Below are 19,045 nucleotides of genomic sequence, written 5' to 3' on the forward strand. Positions count from 1 at the left end.
CTGGGATAATCTCGTCGTCAGAATCAATGATGATAGCATCCTCTTTCCGTTTCCCAGAGGCACTAGCACTGACCCTCGGCGAGGCCGATATGGGCTGTGTTGAGCCAGTGGCCAGCCTCTTGTTCGGAAAGGGTGAGTCGGACACATCGGCAGGAGAACGCGCGCGCTTCTGCAAGAATAGCCAGGTGAGCGGCGAGAATGTCAGATTCGGAGCAAGAGGGGACGAGCTTTTTGGGCAATGGCAATGACGCTTGCCAATGTCGAGGAGGAGCGAGCCGGGAATAGATTAGGATTGACCTTGCCTGTGTTCTCACTGAGGCACTCAATATCTGCGTCGAATTCGTCAACATCTATGACTTCCTTCTTGATCTCCGTACACATCTCAGCCTAGATAATGCGCAAGGAGCGAGGGGAAAGGAACCAGGAGGCTGAAGCTATTTGAGGGAACTGTCGGACTTAGGGGTAGAGCAGGTTGGTACCAAGCATGAGCAGGGAGTGGACGAGCGTCGACGTTAATAGTAATAGAGCAAGCCCGAGAGGTTGCGTACGGCAGCGAAGTCGATCACAAACAACCTGGTGAGGACAGCAAGCGACACGACGGGGGCCTGAGTTGTGCGAGTGAGAGAGGCTATGATATCGCCACTGACCGCGCCAGGAACCACGCGCCGATGTCGTGTTGGATTTCCAATATTACTAGCGACGCGCCTCGCGGCTCGGAATTGCTTCCGTCCGTCAGTACTTCGTGTACACAGGCGTAAACGTTTATAATAAGTCCATGAGAAGTAATAAACTGTCAAGGAGCTAGCGCTGGGCCGGAGGTTATATCAAGAAAAGGGAGCTCAGGATTTTGCAAGATAAGGTATAGTATATGCAGTAATATAATCAGCGATAAACACAGTACCTTTAGAAGATATCATCCTCAAAATCATCGTACATGTGAACCCGGCCATCATTGTCACCTCTGCGCAAATGTTCAGTGATGAAGAGGATATCGACTATTTCAACCTACACTATAAGCCGAATCTCACCGTTGCACGGATCCCCGGCAGAGAAATTAGCGATCCCACCATCCATCTGAGCGAGTATGCGACCCTGACCATGGTCGTCCATAGCCAAACCCAAATCCCACAACCGTACGCAACCTGTGAAAGAATCAGCCCATTCCAGAGGGCAACAAGCACAATGAGGGTGAATGTACCATCATCACCACCAGTCAAGAGCCCGGTCCTCCTTCCATCCCTTCCCGTCAACCAGTGTACTCGCTGCACACCATACTTCTCCGCCTTGCTTGGACCATGCCCATGTCGGAGAATGTGCAAAGGTCCGCGCCCAAGCATACGTTTGTCATAGACATCCGTAGTATTATCACTTCGTGCAATGGCCAAATATAGTTCATCGGGGCTGTAGCACGTGTGCCTTACCTCTGCATCCTTGTTATCTGCATCCTTGCTCTCAAAAGGACGCAATTCAAACATCGTGTGAGGCTCATCGCGAGATTTTGCTCGAAGGTCAAACATCCGTAAAGGATGGGAGTCATTATGTCCTCTTGTGATCAGTACAACAGTCGTGCCTGTAGAGGTGTTAAAGAACGCTTCCAAAGAGACAGCTATAAGTGCATACCAGAAGGGTCAACCACTAAATCGTCACCAGCCTCGCCAACGTTGAATTTAATCATGTCCTTAGTTCGAATATTCCATCCTCGATGCCATCCATGACGAAAGGCATCATTATATGGCTCTGATGATGCGAAAAGCATGTCAGAACTCGAGTTTATGCCCCATGCCATCGCTCCAGTGGCATGGCCCTTGCACTCCAGACAGCGACACTTGGCAGTGTGTGTCACACCAAACTGGCGATCGACGTTAGTCACTTTGGCTCCCAAGGAGTTATACAGGGAGATAGACCTGATGGCTTATTTAGCATTACTCAAAGTTACAGTTTGCTGCCTTACGCATCATCCATACCAACAGCCAGTACAGAATCTCCGGGTTTAAAGCTTAGGCCCAGCGGTACACCCGTCGTTTTAACTGCGTGCCAATGAGCACAATCAAGACATTTGGAACGAGTAATAGCATTACTTTGTTTCATAGGACGAAGTCCATCATTTGATGCTTTCCACAATATGATTGAGGGGTCATTACCCGCAGAAAGGAATTCAGAAGGCCTGTATTATACTTTCTTAGCAGCCCGTTTTGATCATGAAAGAAAACTAAGATACCTGCGAGGCCGAAAAACTACGTCGTTGACAGTATACCACTTCATTGCCACCAGATCTTGATACATGTCATGGCCAGAAACAATGAGTCCAGAGGGCTGTCACTTACTTTGCCCTTCGGTTTTAAATCGCCAATGGTTTCTCTCCTGATCGTCCATTCGGGATACTGTATCAGATGCGTTATATGCAGGATAGCAGGTATAGTAAATACAGAAGCAAAAAGGAGGTCCTCACTCACGTTGACCTTGTTGCCAAACGGCTAATGCTGAGCCACATTCAGTGTTGTACCTATAATCAATAACGCCTTCCTCGGAGAATAAGCCCTGATAGTCATATCGTTGCAACCTGCAAGGGCTACCCACCCTCCGACTCTGGTTGGTCAGGAGTGCCCGCATCAGCAGTGGCGCATGCTACCGCCGTGGGACCTGACTGCACGATTTTCGTGATCGCTGACAATGATGATACATTATTCAAAGGCCGACTCGCGACGATAGATGCAGCACTTACTGCGAGCGATTCGGTAACACGAAGTCGTCTTTCGCTTAGTGACGAAGAACCCAAGATCATAGTAGAGCTCTCGTGTGGGGATCCTACCCGATACTGCTCCAAGTATAGAAAAAGTTCGGCGCTTTACATGTACTGGTGGGCGGGCCAAGTCTGACTGGAGCTGAATACCATATCAATGATATGCAACAGGTTACGGATTATGAGTAAAGACTGATTACCATGTCCCAAATCTTCGTTTTGTTGGCCCTGGTGGAGTGCGGGGTTTGCCTGGCACGCTATTACGGAGAGTTAAGCAAAACGAAGGTCCGCCAGGAAGAAAGTCGCTTACTATGCTCTTGCCTTTGTCCCATTCAAAACCTGTCGTCTTCATTTGTTCTATTATCACGCTGGAAGGCCCCGGGGATCCATGGTGAGAAGCCCAAAACGGGAGCCTACAAGGCGAGAGTACTTCGTCATCTTCAGGTTCGTCCAGGATCATGCCACTAATTGCTTTGAGTCTGCGCTCTGGGATACTGCGCCACTAGAAGGTTATAAGCGAAGAGAAACGATAATTTGACTTCAACGTACATTCGCGGGTTCGTCAATATCCAACGCTGCCAGACAAGTCGCCCATTCCTCCTCATCTTTTACGTGGATTGTAGGAGACGATGACATTGGCGAAGAGACCGAAGACGCACCTGCTGATTCACTCGAGTGGTGCACGTCCCGTGCTGGAAAACTCGAAACTGATAACCGTTGTTTCTATGCAAGCATGTGTGTGGCAGTGAGCTAGCACACGACTGAAAGAGCGACCATACCTTGGATAATGGAACGATATCGTCAGAATCAGAGTCGACGACAATAGCATCCTCCTTCCGTTTCGCGTAAGCCCGAACACTGGGTCCTGCAGTGTCCGAGTAAGGCTGTGCTGGACCTGTGGGTCGTCTGTTGTTAGGAAAGGTTGACACGGAGGCATCGGCGGGAGAACGTGGGCGCTTCTGATTCTGCAATGGCAAAAAAGGGCGAGGAAATCAGACTCATAAGAAGGGGAGACGAGTGTTTAGGACATTAGCAGTGACGCTTGCCAATGACGAGGAATGGTCCAGGAATAGAATGGGATTGACCTTGTCTGTGTTCTCACCGAGGTACTCAATATCTGAGTCGGATTCGTCGACGTCAATAACTTGCATCTTGAAGTCCTCGTCCATCTCAATCCAGATGCCGAGCAAGGAGCAGGGCGCTGCGAAGGAGCCAAACGGCTGAAACTATGAGGGAGCTGTCAGATGTAGGAGCAGAGCAGGTTGGTCCCAACCATGGGCCTAGGATGGGCTAATGTCGACACTGATAGTAGCTGAGCAAGCCTGAGAGGTTGCGTACGGCAGCAAAGTCGATCGCAAAACGGCCAGTGAGGACAGCAAGCAGCACGGCGGGGAGCTGAGTGTACGAGTGACCGTTCACGCGCACGTTCAGACCCGCTTCATGCTTGCCCAGTCGCGTTGGATTTCCAATACTGATGACGTCAACGCGGCCTCGCGACTTGAAATATTGCTTCCGTCGATATTTTGGGTCGATACCATCATAGCACCCACCGTGATACTTCCACAGGTACTATAGACCTGGTACTACTTAGTAAAAACGAAAGCGCGTTGTTGGGAATTATTATTGTAAGAGATACACGACATACACATCGGGCTGAACCGTTACAATGTTGCTCTATAAGCGTCCTGGAGAAGGGAGACTCTACCGATTCGCTCTCACAACCATATCCTCCAGAGTAATAGCTCGATAGTCTCCTGTCTCAGGATCCGCAGCCCACACTGCGTCATCCAACACATACACAAGCAGCCCGCCCTTCCCGTCTACCGTCGTGCTCACGCGGAACAAAGGCATTCGCGATTTCTCGTGCGCACGCCCGGTCGGCACAAACAGCAAATTATGCTGCGCTGCGAACTCCTCTACGATGTCCCTGAACGTGACCTCCGTGACGCGTGCGGGTGGTGGTTTCTTAGCTTCTCGCTGCGGTGTGCCGGCACGAGAGGACCGCGCAGAGGCGAGGGCAGTTTCGGTGCGGAAATCGGGCTTGGGTAGTTTCGTTGGTGCGTCGGGACCAAGCTCAATGGCCTGGTTCATGAGCTGTAGTCCACGCGTGAAACCTCGTTCGATTCCCGGGAGGCGCTGAACGTCTTCTGGGAACGCGCACTTCCAGAACGCGTACCATTGCGCGACCTCTTCAAAGCTGGCCCGGGGCGCGGTTAGCCAGACGTGCAGAACATCCAGCCACTGTGGGAAGAATGTGCTTTCAAATATTTGCGTTAGGATGGAACCACGGAGCAGCGAGGACCATCCCAGGATCCGCTGGATGGGTGTCATGTCTTGCTGCCGTGGGTTGATCCGGAAATCCGAGCGCAAGTGCGCACTAAGCTTGGGCACGATATACTTGAGTAGTGTCGCATCCCACTCAGAAATGTCGAAGACAGACTTCCACGTCTTAAGGTCCGATGGTATGTCGTCCGCGACCGTCCATGACCGCAGGACACTACGTAGCTTCCGTTTAGCCTCGTTCATGACATCTTCCATGCGCAAGCCAAGATGAGGTAGCCACGGGAACACAAGACTTTGCAACGAGCCCATTCGTTTTGGCGACCAGTCTGCTACGGCCTTGCTGACCTTGGGTAGGATGAGTTGGTCTAGTATGTTGTCTCGAACAAAGGGAGGAAGAAAGCTGGACCAAGTCTCGTACAGCTTGACGGCAGGGGTAGCATCATATGGGTCCCAGTCGTTGTTCACTGTGGTACGGACCCGGGGGAGCCAAACATTCCACAGGAGACTCTCGAAGGGAGTCATAGGTTTTTCGATCTGTGGCGGTGCCACTGTACGAGTGCCGTATATGTCCACCTGATTTTGCGGTTCCGGAGGGGCATTAACCTTCAGTGCAGCTTTCCAAGTCCTGAATGTCGATGCAAGCAAAGACGGGTTAATCAAAGGATCCCATGAAACAACAGCACGCCTGACTAGTGGCGTGATGGCGGCAACCACTATCTCATCCAAGCGATAACGCTCGAATTCAGAAGGAAACTCCATAAGAAGCCTTGAGAACAAGGGGGAGAATAAATCCAGTGCTTCAACTGCTTCGTAGCTAGCAGATGATGCCTTCGCTTGTGTTCCTATATCGTCGACGACCAATGTGACCCGCTGCAGTCGAGAGATGACTGATACGAAGTTAGCCGTGCTGTGGGCAGTGGCGAAGAACCCAAAGAACTCACGGTCCGCTTCATCCGAGACCTTCTTGCGCAAACGAGCGTCCTCTTGAACTACAAATCTCCTCCGGTCGTCCAAAGACTTGGCCTCTCGTGCCAGACCATCAAGGTCGGTTTTGCAGGCGTCAGCTATAAGGCGGATATTGTGTCGGACTTCGGCTATTCGTGTCGAATCACTTGTTGTCCAAGACGATAATGACACATCAGCCAGGGAGGAAACTTCCCGAGGCTAGGGATGCAGATGTGAGTATGAGATAGCGCACAAGCATTGGTTCACGTACCGTACGGCCGGTAGCATCGATGATCTGGCCAAGGCCAGCGGCAGGCTGCTCCTGCCCAGCCTCCGCGACAATTTCCTCGTAAGTCTTATGTTGGATTCTAGTCTTCACCTTCTTCGGTTTCTTCCATGCAGCCTCCTTTGTATCCTTCCCCTTCTTCGCCTTCCCTCGCCTGGGTACCTTCTCTTCCTCGTCTTCACTAACGGCCTCGCCCCTGCGGCGCGCCTCTAGTTTTGACTGTTCTGTCCTCTCGGTGAATCCCTTAAAGGCGATTCCCATGTTCTTGGGGCGCAGCTTGCTCTCAATGGGAATGACGATGCCTTGTCCTTCCGCGCCAAGACCGGTGCCAGACTGCCATCCCATGTTGGCCAACATACGTGCACCGACTGAGCCCCCGATCTTTGAGAAGTGCGCTTGTTCATGAACAGGGAGTGGTTTGTGGGTGGGCGCTGGCGCAGCACGAACAAAGGACCGTTGTGTGTGACCTTGGCCACCGAAAGCGGATGGGAATGACTCGAAAGAGGCAGAAGGTCCTGGTTCTGGAGTCACAGAACCGAGGTGGAGGGAAGCAGCAGGAGGTTCAGAGTTACCATTAGATTTAGACCCAATGCCACCCTTTGAGAAGCCAGAACCGATTCCTCCCTTTGAGCCAATGCCACCTCTAGGTGTAGGTATAGCGTCCTCACTAGTAGACGACGCGTTGGCTGTTTCAGAATCAGCACCTATACTAGCTTTGGTGAACATGTTCATGCTTGACGATGACGCTGCAAACGGATTCGAAGATGGAGCCGAGCGTCCTGAGCCTATGCCACCAAACCTTGGGCGCGCAGGCATTTCTTCTTCCTCATCTTCTTCCTCCCGGACCCTAGGTGGTGGCGGTCTCGATAGTTCCTCTTCCTCTTCCTCAGAGGCTGCGCTCTCCTCCTCCTCCTCCTCCTCCTCTTCTTCTTCCCCCTCCTCATCCATATCAGAGCTGTCTCCGTGTTCTGGCCCCCTCTCCTGGCCGTCCGCCTCCATTTCATTATCCAGAACAACCTTCTCACCTCCCGTCACGAAGGAAGGTGCATTTGACATGTCTTTCCTGGCAGCCCTGGTTTTGGGGGTTTCGAGTTCATCTTCTTCTTCATCGCCAAATACGCCATAGATCGCGTCTTCTTTTCCGTTTCTCCGGCGGCGCTTGCGTTGGTAAGGATCGTTGAACAGGGCATATTCGTCTCGAGCGTCACGGTCGTTAGAGAAGTCTGGAGCATCGTCGTCAGAGTTGTTTGAAGAATCAGAGTCGCCGTCATCCAAGAAACCACGTTTTCGACGTGCCATGAGGAGGATACAAGAGCTGATGAGTGAGGGAGGGCTGAAGAAACGTTGTCCTAGTCGGTGAGCTGTGAGTGTCCGGAAGGCTTGGCCACGCCCGGACCGCGACCTATCGCAACTCGCGTGCTCGACGTCACCAAAAATGACCAAAACGGTAGGGCCTGACCGGGAATTGAACCCGGGACCTCCTCGAGATTGCTTTGAGAAGCCCTAACAAGGAATCATACTACTAGACCATCAGGCCGATATCAAAAGCGTCGTTACAGACTTATATAGCATTAGTCAACAGCAGGTCGCGAGTGACGCGTCCCTTCCCTTTGACTTGCGCGCCCTGCTCTTGCACACTGACTCTATCTTCTTCTCCGCCACTATGAGCGCACAACCATCAACATCGTCGGGTGAAATCGATCAACGTCGTAAGGATTCTCTTACAGCGTACCGTGAAGTATGTATGCCTTTCCCGACGCCGTTGTTTGTATGTTGACCAGCATGTCTAGAAAATGCGGCAACATGAGCATATTAGCCAAAGTTTAAAGAACTGTGCGTCCGCGATCTGCTTCCTTCTAACTCGCATCTTACCCTGATATCCAGTGCGCTTCTCACTTCGCGATCTTGAGAAGGAGTACGATAAGACGGAGAACGATATCAAGGCCGTCCAGTCTGTTGGCCAGATCATTGCGGAAGTCCTCAGACAGCTTGATGACGATCGCTGTACGTAACGGTCAAATTCTGCTCCTGCAGATGTGACTGACATACATTTGACAGTCATTGTTAAAGCTACGTCTGGCCCGCGCTATGTCGTGACATACCGGCCCGCTGTCCCTGCAGAGAAGCTGAAGCCCAATACCCGTGTTTCCCTTGACATGACAACCCTCACTATTATGCGTATCCTTCCTCGTGAAGTTGATCCACTCGTTTACAAGATGAGTCTTGAAGATCCAGGAGGGGCTTCGTTCGCAGGCATCGGTGGTCTCGGCGACCAGGTCCGAGAACTGAGAGAGGTACGCGCGTCGCGTGCGTATGCAACCTTCTGAGCCAACAGCCTTTAAGGTCATCGAACTCCCCCTCATGAGCCCTGAGCTCTTCCTGCGCGTGGGGATCAAACCACCCAAAGGTGTTCTTCTCTACGGTCCCCCAGGGACGGGGAAGACCCTCCTTGCTCGTGCAGTTGCCGCTACTCTCAACACAAACTTCCTCAAAGTCGTCTCCTCCGCCATCGTTGACAAATATATAGGAGAAAGTGCACGTGTCGTCCGCGAAATGTTTGGATACGCCAAAGACCACGAGCCTTGTGTCATCTTCATGGATGAAATTGACGCTATTGGCGGAAGGCGTTTCTCAGAGGGTACTAGTGCGGATCGTGAAATTCAGCGGACGCTCATGGAGGTGCGTGGAGGTAATGTAAACTGATGCAATATCTGGGCTGACACCGCAAAGCTGCTTAACCAAATGGACGGGTTCGACACTTTGGGCAAGACGAAGCTCATCATGGCTACAAACAGGCCAGACACGCTCGACCCTGCCCTCCTTCGTCCAGGTCGACTTGATCGAAAGATTGAGATCCCCCTACCTAACGAGCAAGCCCGTCTCGAAATCCTCAAGATTCACGCTCAGCCCGTTAACAAGGCTGAGGGGATTGATTACGAGGCCATAGTCAAACTTACTGACACCTTCAACGGTGCTGATCTGCGGAACGTGGTCACTGAAGCTGGCATGTTTGCTATACGTGATGATCGTGAGTACGTCATTCAAGAAGACCTCACGAAAGCAGCCCGCAAAGTTAGTGACGCAAAGAAGCACGAAAGTAAGTAGCCTAGATTTCATCGAATAATTGGTTAGGGCTCATGAGCTCCTCCTTAAGCCAAGCTAGAGTACTCGGTATAATCCATGGACACATCGATCAGTTGCGCATTATTCTGTACATTTATCCCATTAGTAATATCAGCACTCTTTCACATCCACGGCCGAGATTTGTTGGGACACAAAAATCGCGATGTAAGCCGCTGACCTTGAGTCCGATGCATAAAAATGTGGTATTTGCCTAAGAAACGATAGGAAGGAGTCCTTAAAGATAATTACAAGCAATAACGCTTGTTGTCTATACTACAAGATGCATTATTCCGCTTCATCAAAACTAATGTCCGAAATCTCAAGAATTTCCCGAACCTTGATTCATAAAAGGCCGCTGAGACAACTCAGAAATGGAACAACCCTCGCTTCTTTTTCTTCTCTTCTTTCTTCTCGCCCGTGCTGCTGTTCACGGAGATCGTCGAGCCTGAATACGATGGCGAAGGGGATATCTTCGAAAGTAAGTGATGGTGCTTTTCTTTCGGCGGATCAGGTACTGGAGCGGCACTCTTTGGAGGAGGTGGGTCGGGCGTAAAGTACTTCTGGTCGTAATATTCTTGAAACGATTCGTGGGCAGTCTGACCTGCGACTCCGTTGGGAACAGCACGTGAACCAACACCATTCAAGTCGACTACCTTGAGGTCATCGATGAAGCGACCAGGAGTCGTAGTGTGCGTCGAGCCTACATCTCATGCTTAGCTTTATTCGCAATCCAGAGACAGACAGTACTTACCAATCAGAATATCTCTGTTAAGTGGGCCTGAAAGTTTGTATGCCTCCCGAATCTCAGAGTAGGTCATTCCACCCGCGACGAAGACAATGACACGCTGTTTGTTATCAACAGTCACCTGTGATCGAGCAGCTTTATGCCAACTGGGCTTAGCGCTCCGCAAAGAGGTCGTAGGTGTAACAGTCGGACGAAGAGTTGCAGCCTGGGTGACAGCCATAGGCGAATCTTTGACATAAGGGAATAGCGAAGAGTCGAGTTTGTTTGCGACATGGTCCTGCGTTGTGTGCAATACATATGTGCTTGCTACTTTAGTAAGGGATAGAAACGTACCTCGATAACATTCGTTAGCAAGGGTTTGTATCGTGATAAATCATACTCTTCGTCCTGGGAAGGCTTCTGCTTCAACTTCTTCTTGATATCTTTGTCTGTCGGTCCCTGCATGCCTCCTTGAGCAATAGACTTAGACCATGTCAAGGATAGATGGGACTGACCCTGGTAATGCGTGAACCCAGACGAGCAAGTGCGTTGACAGCATCTTGCTCTGCCAGAGAGAGACGTGCATGTTGGTACAGCCGGCGGCGGTCCTCATCCGGTACGCCTTCTCGATACTGGATGTAAAGAGCTATTATGCGCACTTTGTTTGCGTTTCTGTGTGCCTGTTAAGAGACAAATAATCATTTACAGAATCTGACTCACACGATGTCGCGTGCGTCAAGTAACGGCACCATCTCCTCCACGAGACCCTTTGGTGTTTTACCCTCAGGCGTAAGACCTGTGGCGCAGTTCTATGGCACAGGTTGAGCCATCAGTGCCGGATTCATCATTCATCCTCACCTGTTCTACGCTAGCTAGAGCGGTCAATTTGTCTCGTTCAAAGATGTTCATGCAGTCTTGGGCCATGTTCAGATGCAGAGAGAACTGGTCCATTCTTAGTGCTGTAAGAAGCCTGATAGAATGCTAAACTCGCCTTCTCCCGCTGCTCTTGATACTGCGGCAGGCTTGCAAGCATATCCTTCATGTCATTGAGGTTGGCTGCTCCTTCGCTGTACGTATAATAAGTGATTGCTAGAGGTTGTCCAACTTCATGCGTACGCACCCCTTGAACCCAGCATTATCTTGCATAAACTTGTTAAAGTCAGCCATCAACTTGTCAATGGCTTCCCGCATGTGTATGTGCCGAATCTCTGTCCAAACGGTGTCGGCATCTGACAGAGTGGCAGCCTTGTCTTCTTGAACTCCTTGCGCAGATTGAAATTTGTACCTGTTCAGTATAATTGAGTTTCGACGGTGAACATTTGCACAGCAGATACGCACATATATTTCGTGCCGTCAATAATGGGAAGAAGGTCATTGCACATGGCTTGATATGTAAATTCGTGGAGCAGGGGAGCTACGGTATCCATCGAGCGATCAGTTATGATCAGCGTTGCCCGAGGCCGTGGTGGATCGCTCGGTTTCTGTACCCATTCCAAATCATCTGGGCGGTTTCGTGTGAGCCATAACCACTTACAGGAAAGTCCGAGTTCGACCGTTTATGTTCGTCCAAGTTCTGCTGAACCATGAAGGCGAGGAGGCGCGTAGCAAACTCTGTGTCTGCTGCCTCGTAAGCACGCGCTGTCTCGCCCCGTGCAAGGTTTGTTCTCCAACGCCCGCTTCCTTCAGTCGGTGGTGGCGCGCGTGTCTGGGCATTTGGCTGCAATGGCCCAAGCGGGAGATGGTGTGAGGGGAAGTAATAGCGAATGTATGGGAACTCATTGAGCGTTATGCATAGGTTGGCGATCTATGGGGAGGCCATCAGTACACGCCCATGGACTTGTAGTATACAACATGGAAGGGCGCACAGATTTGGCAAGGAAACGCAGCTCCTCTTCAAGCCTCGCACGTGCACCACGAAAGGACGCTTCACTCCGGGGTGGACTGTACATGTTGAAGAAGAGGGCAGGCTCGTTCACACAAAACGTCTGTGCTTCGAGAACTTCGTTCAACGTGAATCAGTATATGCGCATAAATAGCAGAGGGCAGAGAGTTACACACCCCAGAAATTGAGAAACAGCTCTCGCAGGCCCTTCAGGTATGGCTCGGCAGCAGACTCCGTGAGACGTTGAAACAGAGGCTCAGGTAGGCCTAGGATGTATCAAGTATGAGCTTGCAAGCTAACACACATATAGTTACACATACCTTCAAGGAAGAAGAGATGGGCAGCGAGATACTGCTGGCGTCCGTTTGAGAAGTCCCTGATGATACGGTCGACATTCTGGGTGGTCGGCATGAGGATATAGATGGCTTCAAACTGTTGAGGCTCCCGGTTTGTGGATATTGATTCAATGACTGTTCATAACCTTAGCTTGTGCTGGTCCTAGGGAAGTGGGAAATACGCACGAGTGACATTCTCCTCCAGAATATCGAACTGTTTCAGTACAGACCCCAGCAACTTCTGAGAGTGTTCGTCGACGACTAGAATCTTCCATCTTCCCGGAGGATTCACAGACCGAATAGCCTCAAGAAACTCTGACCAAGCTGTCAGAAGACGGGCCTTGAGTGTGAATAAGGACGACCTACTGCTCCGAACTGTGGTGATGAGAGAGGCCATCTTCAATGTCTCCACAAAGACAGTCTGCCCTCGTCCCCGATCCCTCTTGTTGCTTGAGCGGCAATCTCCGGCTGGTCGTCGCGTCGACATGCCCCACGCACGCTTGGCCACAGGGGCTTCCATACCATAAACAGAAAATCGTTAAATGTCAATTTATTCATATGGTATTGGAGCTTGGTCGGTTTATCCCTTGTATTTCATTCGAACCGAGTCCTTCAATAAGTCCGCAGAAGAAAGCTATCTAAGCTCATGGCTAGGGGTAGTGATAGAATGTAGTGGGTATCCAAGAGGTCGTATCGTTAACCGAAGCACTTTCACATTAACATCGACCCAATCATCACCAGAGCGGCAGCGATGCCAGCAGAAATGGGAAGGGAAGCACTTACGGAGGCCGCGCTGTGGCCACCGTTGCTCGACCCGCTGGTCTTGTTCGAAGCCATCGTGCTGTTAGCGTAAGGAAACGAGCCGTTGGTGTTGCTCTCAGCATACAAGTTGGAAGCAGGAATGCCATTGCAGTGACCAATGGAATCCATCTGGAGATTATTTGAATGAGATGCCAGCACGCTATTATTCGTGTCTACTCACAGTAATCTTGGGGTTGAAGCTCAAGGCGGCAGGGAGTGTGTAACCAATGGCGAGGTCAACAGTTTGGGGGTACAAGTCGTGCTCAAGCACGATGAAACCGGTGTCGAGTTGGGTGGCGTTCTGCAGGATAGACTGGAAAGTCGAGAAGGACTGGGGACCGGTGACAACACCGCCGGGAACCTTCCAATCGTTGGTGTCGAAAGTAGCACCAGATGGGGTCCTCGACCAAATGACCGGAACCATACCCATAGCGAGTGAGATAGCGCGAACACGGTCATCTGCCCAAATTAACTAGGGTGTCCCAGATTAAGCATTGTGATGCTTACCGATATCGCCAAAAGGAGGGCGCATCAGTGTTGGGGAGACACCGAGGACCTGACGGATAGCCTTGCGGGTGTAACCGAGCTCAGCAACAACTTGTTGAGTAGTGAGAGAAGTGAGCGGCTAAAAAATCAGATAAATTAGTAGTATGATCTACTCGAGGATAAGTTTCGACTCACCCTGTGAGACCAAGTATGAACAGCAATTTCATGGCCAGCCATGTATTCCTCAACGAGGACCTGCGGTCTCTCAATGACGCGGGAGCCGACAACGAAGAAGGTCGAGGTGATGTTCTTCGATGCCAAGAACTGGAGGAGTTGCTGGGCTGATGGAAATATAAAGTTAAGCGCAATACGAATAAATAGACGGTTCCCGGGACAACGCACTGTAGGGAGCTGGGCCGTCATCGAAACTGACGCCCCAGGTCATCTTGTCCGGGCAAGCAACAATGTCGGTGTCGCGGGTGTATCCACCGCAAGTCCACCAGCCGCGGGACTCAGCCTGAGCCGCAGCCTGCGGGTCAGTGGCACACTCACCGCCCTGGGTAGGGGTGATGTTGGGGACGTTGAAGCCCTCGAGCTCCTTCATCCACTCAGCAACCTCCGCTCCATCGGTGGGAGCAACCTGATCCTGAGGTGGCCATTGGCTCTGCTGGAAAACGACTGGACAGAACGATTCATATGGTTCCCTTTTTCTATTGATAAACCAATATCCTTACAGGGGGTGGGGAGGGGAGGAGCGCCAGAGACGGGGACGCTAGCACCGGCAGAAAATGTGGCGGTCACCGGTAGGGTGGTGGGCGAGGGCATGCCCGAGGTGATCAGGCTCAGCGACGGGATGGCAGTTCCGGAGGGAGCACCGCCTGGAGCACCACTGGCCGAGCTCGCTGCTGACGAGACAGATGACGAACCAGAGGAAGACGAAGCGCCAGAGGCGGAGGACGTAGCGCCTAGTCACGACGATTAGGTTGGCAGCTTTCCTGTACGGCGTAGGAGCTACTTACGCTTTGCTGCGCGAGCATGATTTTGCCTTGCGTCGAGGGCATTGACGGTGGCAGCGAGGGTTAAAAGAGCGACAAGGGCCTGAGACTTCATGTTTGAAGGAGAGAAGGAGAGGGAAGGAAGGAAACTGACAGTAACGGGATCCGAGAACAGCCAGTAAATGAGACGACGGCTATCCGGTGGAAAATCGCTTGGAAAAGAGTGAACATGGCAAAGGCTCGGCGGAAGCGACCAACTACGACATTTACCACATTAGGTCACCAAGATCGGCTTGGCGCTGCGTAACGTAACTGGCCCACCAGACAAACGCCCAATTCCACCAATCCCACCTCGCCGACAATACGCCAGTCCGCATGGGGGTGGTCAATTCCAATTATACTCGAAAAACACAAAGTGACCGTTGGGACAGTAGTTGCTGTCTTGGTGAACGCCGGACGGGATGTTTTGATGCATGTCTCTGTACAGAGTCCTGATTGCATGAAGAATCGAGCCCATCAAACATTGGTGTCGTGAAGCTGCCAAGGGCTCCAAGGGGCTCCACATCATGCAACCTGAGTCTGGGCCACACCAACGAGAGTACGGCTTTGCATGTGCCCAGCTGCTCCTTTCCCTGGAGATGGAATACATCTGCTGGCATCAAGAAAGACCTTCAGAACTTGCAGGAGGTGCAACTTCATCTTAGCCGCACGAACACTGCAGTGTGCAACCCCCGCTGCCCGAAGATGAAGAGTCTTGGCCCGCGGATCCATTGAGTTATGTAACGACGCGTTCGCGGTTTTACGCGTCAGGGACGATCACGTGGTAGCTCTGATACATGCCGATTGTATGCCGATGCATCATGAGTGATGGCTTCAAGTTGGAGAGCTCTTCCAGTATTTGGCAGTATAGATCTAGTTGCCAGTGAAGTCATCTCATTACCAAGAGAAATGACAGCTCTCTGAGTAGGATCGTACATGAGGTTTGTGAAGACCGGTGAGTTAGTTGATCATAGGGATTCAAACATCTGGAACCAAGCCTGGAACTTTCAAAGTTCTGCTGTCCTTCAAGTTGCTTCAAAGTTGCTTCCAACTCATGCCATTTCAGAATTTCATGGACGAAGGAAAAACAGAGGTTCGATTTCGGTGAATCCTGTCTATGGCTAAGTGACACGTACCATCACATACAAGAATGTGTCGCAGGGAATTCTATTGATTGTTATCTATGAGTGGCCAGATTCGCTTCTATGTCTATTTCTAGAGTGGGGTGTTCCAACATTAACGGTACATGAGATATCCTAGAACGCCAAAGCGCCGAAGCAAGAAAGAAAAGTCGACGTCTGTCATCGCAGACCAGACCATTGCATCAATCGAGAGCCATTAATTGGCCAGCTTTGCACAGTTAGCCACGATCGCCGCTTCACAAGCGCGATATGGAGCCACGAGCGCCTCATACTTCTTAGTCACGTCCTTCTTCGGCGCGGCGACCTCTACGACGTCTCCCTCCTCAGCGTACGCCATGCGCATCTCTTCGAAGCTGCCGTCATGTTCACCGGTGTACCCGCCTTCGACACGCCACCACGCCCATCGAGCCAGGAGGGCACCGCCCATACCCGCGCCCTGAGCCGACCGCGCCACATAGGCTCGCAGGCCAAGGATGTCTGCGGCTGCCTGACGGATCGCGGGGTTGCCGCTGGCGCCACCCGTAACGATAAGTCGTTGGAGCGGAGGCCCACCGGCCGGCATGATCGCGTCGATACGCGAGCGGATAGAAAGCAATTGCGATTCAAGAATGAGCCGCGCGTGTGCGTCGCGAGGTACATCTTCCAGTGCGAGTTGGGTCGTCTGGTGCTCTGATGCCGAGCCATCCTTGGTGGAGTACGAGAAGAAATGGTCGCCCTGCACGCCAGGGGGGATGATCTCAGGCAGGGGGAAGTAAAAGCCCATGCGGCCGTCGCATCCGGGTGGAGTATTCCGGACTTGCGTATTGTATGTGTCCCACGAGCGGTCGGAATGCGCATCACGGACGTGCTCACGGGCGAGTGCACCGTTCTTGTAGCAAAGCATGGCGATGAAGGCATGGGGAGGATCCGTTGGGTGAGTAAGCAGATGGGAATTCGTAAAACGCGCAGGAGCATTGCTGGACGGCGGGATAGATAGCAAAAGAGTAGTGGATGTGCCCAACGAGAGAAGGGCGTCTCCAGGTTGCGAGAAAGAGACAATCGTGGCGGGGTTGTCGCCGGTGAACGGGGCAACAATGCAATCTGTTGTTAGATGATTATCAATATAAGATTGCTGACATTCTAGTATCGAGAGCTATGTCTGACCTGGAGAGAACCCCCAGCGCTTGACCCACCACGAGGAAACAGGACCTAGGTTCGTTCCACCACGTACAGGCTCAGGTCCGAGTTTCGAACGAAGCTCGGGGCCACCGCATGCCTCGAGCAAAGCATCACTCCATTTACATGTTAAGACGTCCATGGTATTCATACCACTGGCGTCAGAGATCTCAATAGGCGCGACGCCCCCGAGGAAGATAGATGCAATCCATGAAGACACCAAAGAAATGCGGGATGTGCGGGCGTAAGCATCTGCGTATACCCGGCGGATCTTTCACGATAATCTCAGAATAGATTCCAGCGTGGAAAGAGGAGATGCACGTACCCGCATGATCTGAGGGCCCGTAAATCGTTCGTATGCGCGTGAGCCAGTCTGGTCAGCGAGAGCCTGGGCATCGCCAGCAAGTCTTTCCAAAGCACGACACTCGGCAGTGTTGGACGAGTCCTGCCATATCGGAGCCCGAGAGAGTGAGAATGCCCTTGGAGCGAGGTGGCCTTCTTCGCCAAGGGGCCGTGCAGGGTCAAGGTTAGTCAGAAGGCCCTCGCCCTCTTCGGACCAGTAGACCGATCCGTGTTGCTGTAAATTGGTTTAGCAGCGGCTTAGGCTCCACTGGAGAGGCAATACCTGTCCGGCGCCCGAGACAGCGCGAATGGCGGAAAGGTCGACACCCGCTGCACGAACGCGGGTCATGACAAGGTCAATGGCCTCGAGCCACATGCGAACTGGAGAGGTGACCTCGCCGGGTGCGGGACCGCGGACGGCACCGTTTGTGGTGCCATAGTGAGGTAGGTCGGAGTCGAAGTGGACAGAGGACTCGTGTACAACAGAAGCATCCTCAGCGACGAGGACGGCTTTGAGTTGTTGGGTGGAGAGATCAAGGCCAAGGAAGAGAGGGCCTTCGTAGTCAGACGGGGAGGGAGAGGACATCCTGGGGAAGGGAAGCGTAAAGGAAGATGGGAGAGAGGTTGGGCATTTCGGCTGCTGGGTGAGAGCTTATATATTGCGGGGAAGAGATGGAATCTAGTTGATTGGAATAAGAATTATGTCTTTTCGCATCCAAAGTCAAGTTTGGCGAGCCCCCGCTGACTGGGGTATGCCCATGGGTGGCACGGCCCGCCTCCTGTCACGGCCACGCTCGAAAATGATTACGCGCATATGTGTTCCGAACTGCCTCCGCCACCTTCGAATCGTTGCTCTCAACGTTGAGAACGAGGCTCAGCCACCCCCTTGCAAACGGACCACCTGGCGAGTCTTTCCGTGCCGCCAACACTATAGTTGACGCGAATCTTCACTGGTGGACATCCATGTCCTCAGGTCCTCTGTCTAGGCTCACTCTCACACACAAGGTCAATGCCCCCAGACCTACCCCAGATCTTAGGCCTTTCTCTCACCCCGCGCTACCCCGCGCTCTATATTCCCTCTTGGACAACTGTCACCTTGCGCCGGCTCACGCTACTCTAAGATTAGTTCAGCCTTGCACTGTGGCCAGATGCATGCTCTGATTTCATCCAAGCGCGCTCAGGTTTTCATGACAACTCCAAAGTCTCTCCTAGTCCCCGTCTGTGCTGCTCATTCACGAAGCTATATAGAGAAAGGAGCCTGGGTTTTCTGGCAGTCTCGTGATGGACCGTACTGGATTAGCAAACATGGCTGCCGGTATCTATATGCTAGTTAATCTTTGTTCGCCTTCTTGCATCCTGATTATCACATTGGTGATATTTTCGAATTCGGAACTGGCCTCTGTGCAAGCTGATCATATCTCAATGGACTCGCTTTAAATTTTTTTTATTTTGCAGCACGCTCTGGGTAGTCACTTCCAAGTCAGCGTCGTGCTCCTTTTCGCAAGAATATTCGCTATTTCGCTAATGTAGAGAACATATGCTCGGGATTCATGGATATAGACCTCAACATATGACCATCGGGCGTACTTGTCTACGTTTATTCGACAAAGGTTCGACTAATGAAATCGCTAGCAGATTGCTCTAGCTCAGGCGTCAGCGTCAAAGCTGAGCGGCGCCAAGGCTTGGAGATACGTAGTCTCGGCATAAATGGCTTTCCTAGATAAATCATGCATATTTCTTAATTACGCGTGCACGACATATATATAC

At 51.8% G+C, this 19,045-nt stretch overlaps 6 protein-coding genes and 1 non-coding gene across 7 annotated transcripts; 1 reads left to right on the forward strand and 6 right to left on the reverse strand.

The window, feature by feature from the left end:
- Nucleotides 1-759: 759 nt before the first annotated feature.
- CONPUDRAFT_138452 (WD40 repeat-like protein) lies at nucleotides 760-4,120 on the reverse strand. Its single transcript, XM_007772788.1, has 17 exons — nucleotides 3,826-4,120; nucleotides 3,520-3,705; nucleotides 3,400-3,463; nucleotides 3,290-3,345; nucleotides 3,051-3,242; nucleotides 2,941-2,997; nucleotides 2,723-2,882; nucleotides 2,578-2,664; nucleotides 2,454-2,519; nucleotides 2,325-2,381; nucleotides 2,219-2,273; nucleotides 2,079-2,164; nucleotides 1,952-2,027; nucleotides 1,621-1,904; nucleotides 1,199-1,570; nucleotides 1,010-1,142; nucleotides 760-961 (listed from the first exon to the last, which is right to left on the reverse strand). Exons 1-17 carry the CDS (start codon nucleotides 3,907-3,909, stop codon nucleotides 904-906), a joined length of 2,073 nt encoding a protein of 690 aa, XP_007770978.1. The 5' UTR covers nucleotides 3,910-4,120; the 3' UTR covers nucleotides 760-903.
- A 232-nt stretch (nucleotides 4,121-4,352) lies between these two features.
- Nucleotides 4,353-7,204, reverse strand: CONPUDRAFT_83573 (TFP11-domain-containing protein; the record flags this gene model as incomplete). The annotated part of the gene is made up of 3 exons (XM_007772789.1): nucleotides 4,353-5,910; nucleotides 5,965-6,187; nucleotides 6,240-7,204. Coding segments are annotated over 3 exons (2,657 nt in total), but the record flags the coding sequence as incomplete, so codon positions are not given.
- A 500-nt stretch (nucleotides 7,205-7,704) lies between these two features.
- On the reverse strand, nucleotides 7,705-7,791 carry CONPUDRAFT_t76. Its single transcript has one exon. It is a non-coding gene; the product is annotated as a tRNA-Pro (tRNA).
- Nucleotides 7,792-7,917: 126 nt separating this feature from the next.
- On the forward strand, nucleotides 7,918-9,359 carry CONPUDRAFT_59514 (26S proteasome regulatory complex ATPase RPT4; the record flags this gene model as incomplete). The annotated part of the gene is made up of 6 exons (XM_007772266.1): nucleotides 7,918-7,992; nucleotides 8,045-8,087; nucleotides 8,139-8,258; nucleotides 8,313-8,548; nucleotides 8,598-8,933; nucleotides 8,985-9,359. 6 exons carry the CDS (start codon nucleotides 7,918-7,920, stop codon nucleotides 9,357-9,359), a joined length of 1,185 nt encoding a protein of 394 aa, XP_007770456.1.
- A 383-nt stretch (nucleotides 9,360-9,742) lies between these two features.
- CONPUDRAFT_59637 (Sec1-like snare protein) lies at nucleotides 9,743-12,715 on the reverse strand (the record flags this gene model as incomplete). Its single annotated transcript, XM_007772272.1, has 15 exons — nucleotides 9,743-10,077; nucleotides 10,129-10,399; nucleotides 10,456-10,560; nucleotides 10,617-10,773; nucleotides 10,822-10,910; nucleotides 10,960-11,060; nucleotides 11,089-11,168; nucleotides 11,222-11,386; nucleotides 11,440-11,582; nucleotides 11,636-11,905; nucleotides 11,967-12,100; nucleotides 12,160-12,249; nucleotides 12,304-12,453; nucleotides 12,505-12,633; nucleotides 12,685-12,715. 15 exons carry the CDS (start codon nucleotides 12,713-12,715, stop codon nucleotides 9,743-9,745), a joined length of 2,250 nt encoding a protein of 749 aa, XP_007770462.1.
- A 314-nt stretch (nucleotides 12,716-13,029) lies between these two features.
- Nucleotides 13,030-14,715, reverse strand: CONPUDRAFT_60261 (carbohydrate esterase family 4 protein; the record flags this gene model as incomplete). Its single annotated transcript, XM_007772303.1, has 7 exons — nucleotides 13,030-13,248; nucleotides 13,301-13,578; nucleotides 13,627-13,744; nucleotides 13,801-13,946; nucleotides 14,008-14,283; nucleotides 14,340-14,570; nucleotides 14,625-14,715. The coding sequence occupies 7 exons, from the start codon at nucleotides 14,713-14,715 to the stop codon at nucleotides 13,030-13,032; spliced, it is 1,359 nt and encodes a 452-aa protein (XP_007770493.1).
- A 1,081-nt stretch (nucleotides 14,716-15,796) lies between these two features.
- CONPUDRAFT_167088 (actin-like ATPase domain-containing protein) lies at nucleotides 15,797-17,864 on the reverse strand (the record flags this gene model as incomplete). Its single annotated transcript, XM_007772790.1, has 4 exons — nucleotides 15,797-16,861; nucleotides 16,925-17,207; nucleotides 17,262-17,513; nucleotides 17,562-17,864. The coding sequence occupies 4 exons, from the start codon at nucleotides 17,862-17,864 to the stop codon at nucleotides 15,978-15,980; spliced, it is 1,722 nt and encodes a 573-aa protein (XP_007770980.1). The 3' UTR covers nucleotides 15,797-15,977.
- Nucleotides 17,865-19,045: the final 1,181 nt, after the last annotated feature.

This window comes from Coniophora puteana, assembly GCF_000271625.1.
Source record: "Coniophora puteana RWD-64-598 SS2 unplaced genomic scaffold CONPUscaffold_9, whole genome shotgun sequence".
NCBI lineage: Eukaryota > Fungi > Basidiomycota > Agaricomycetes > Boletales > Coniophoraceae > Coniophora > Coniophora puteana.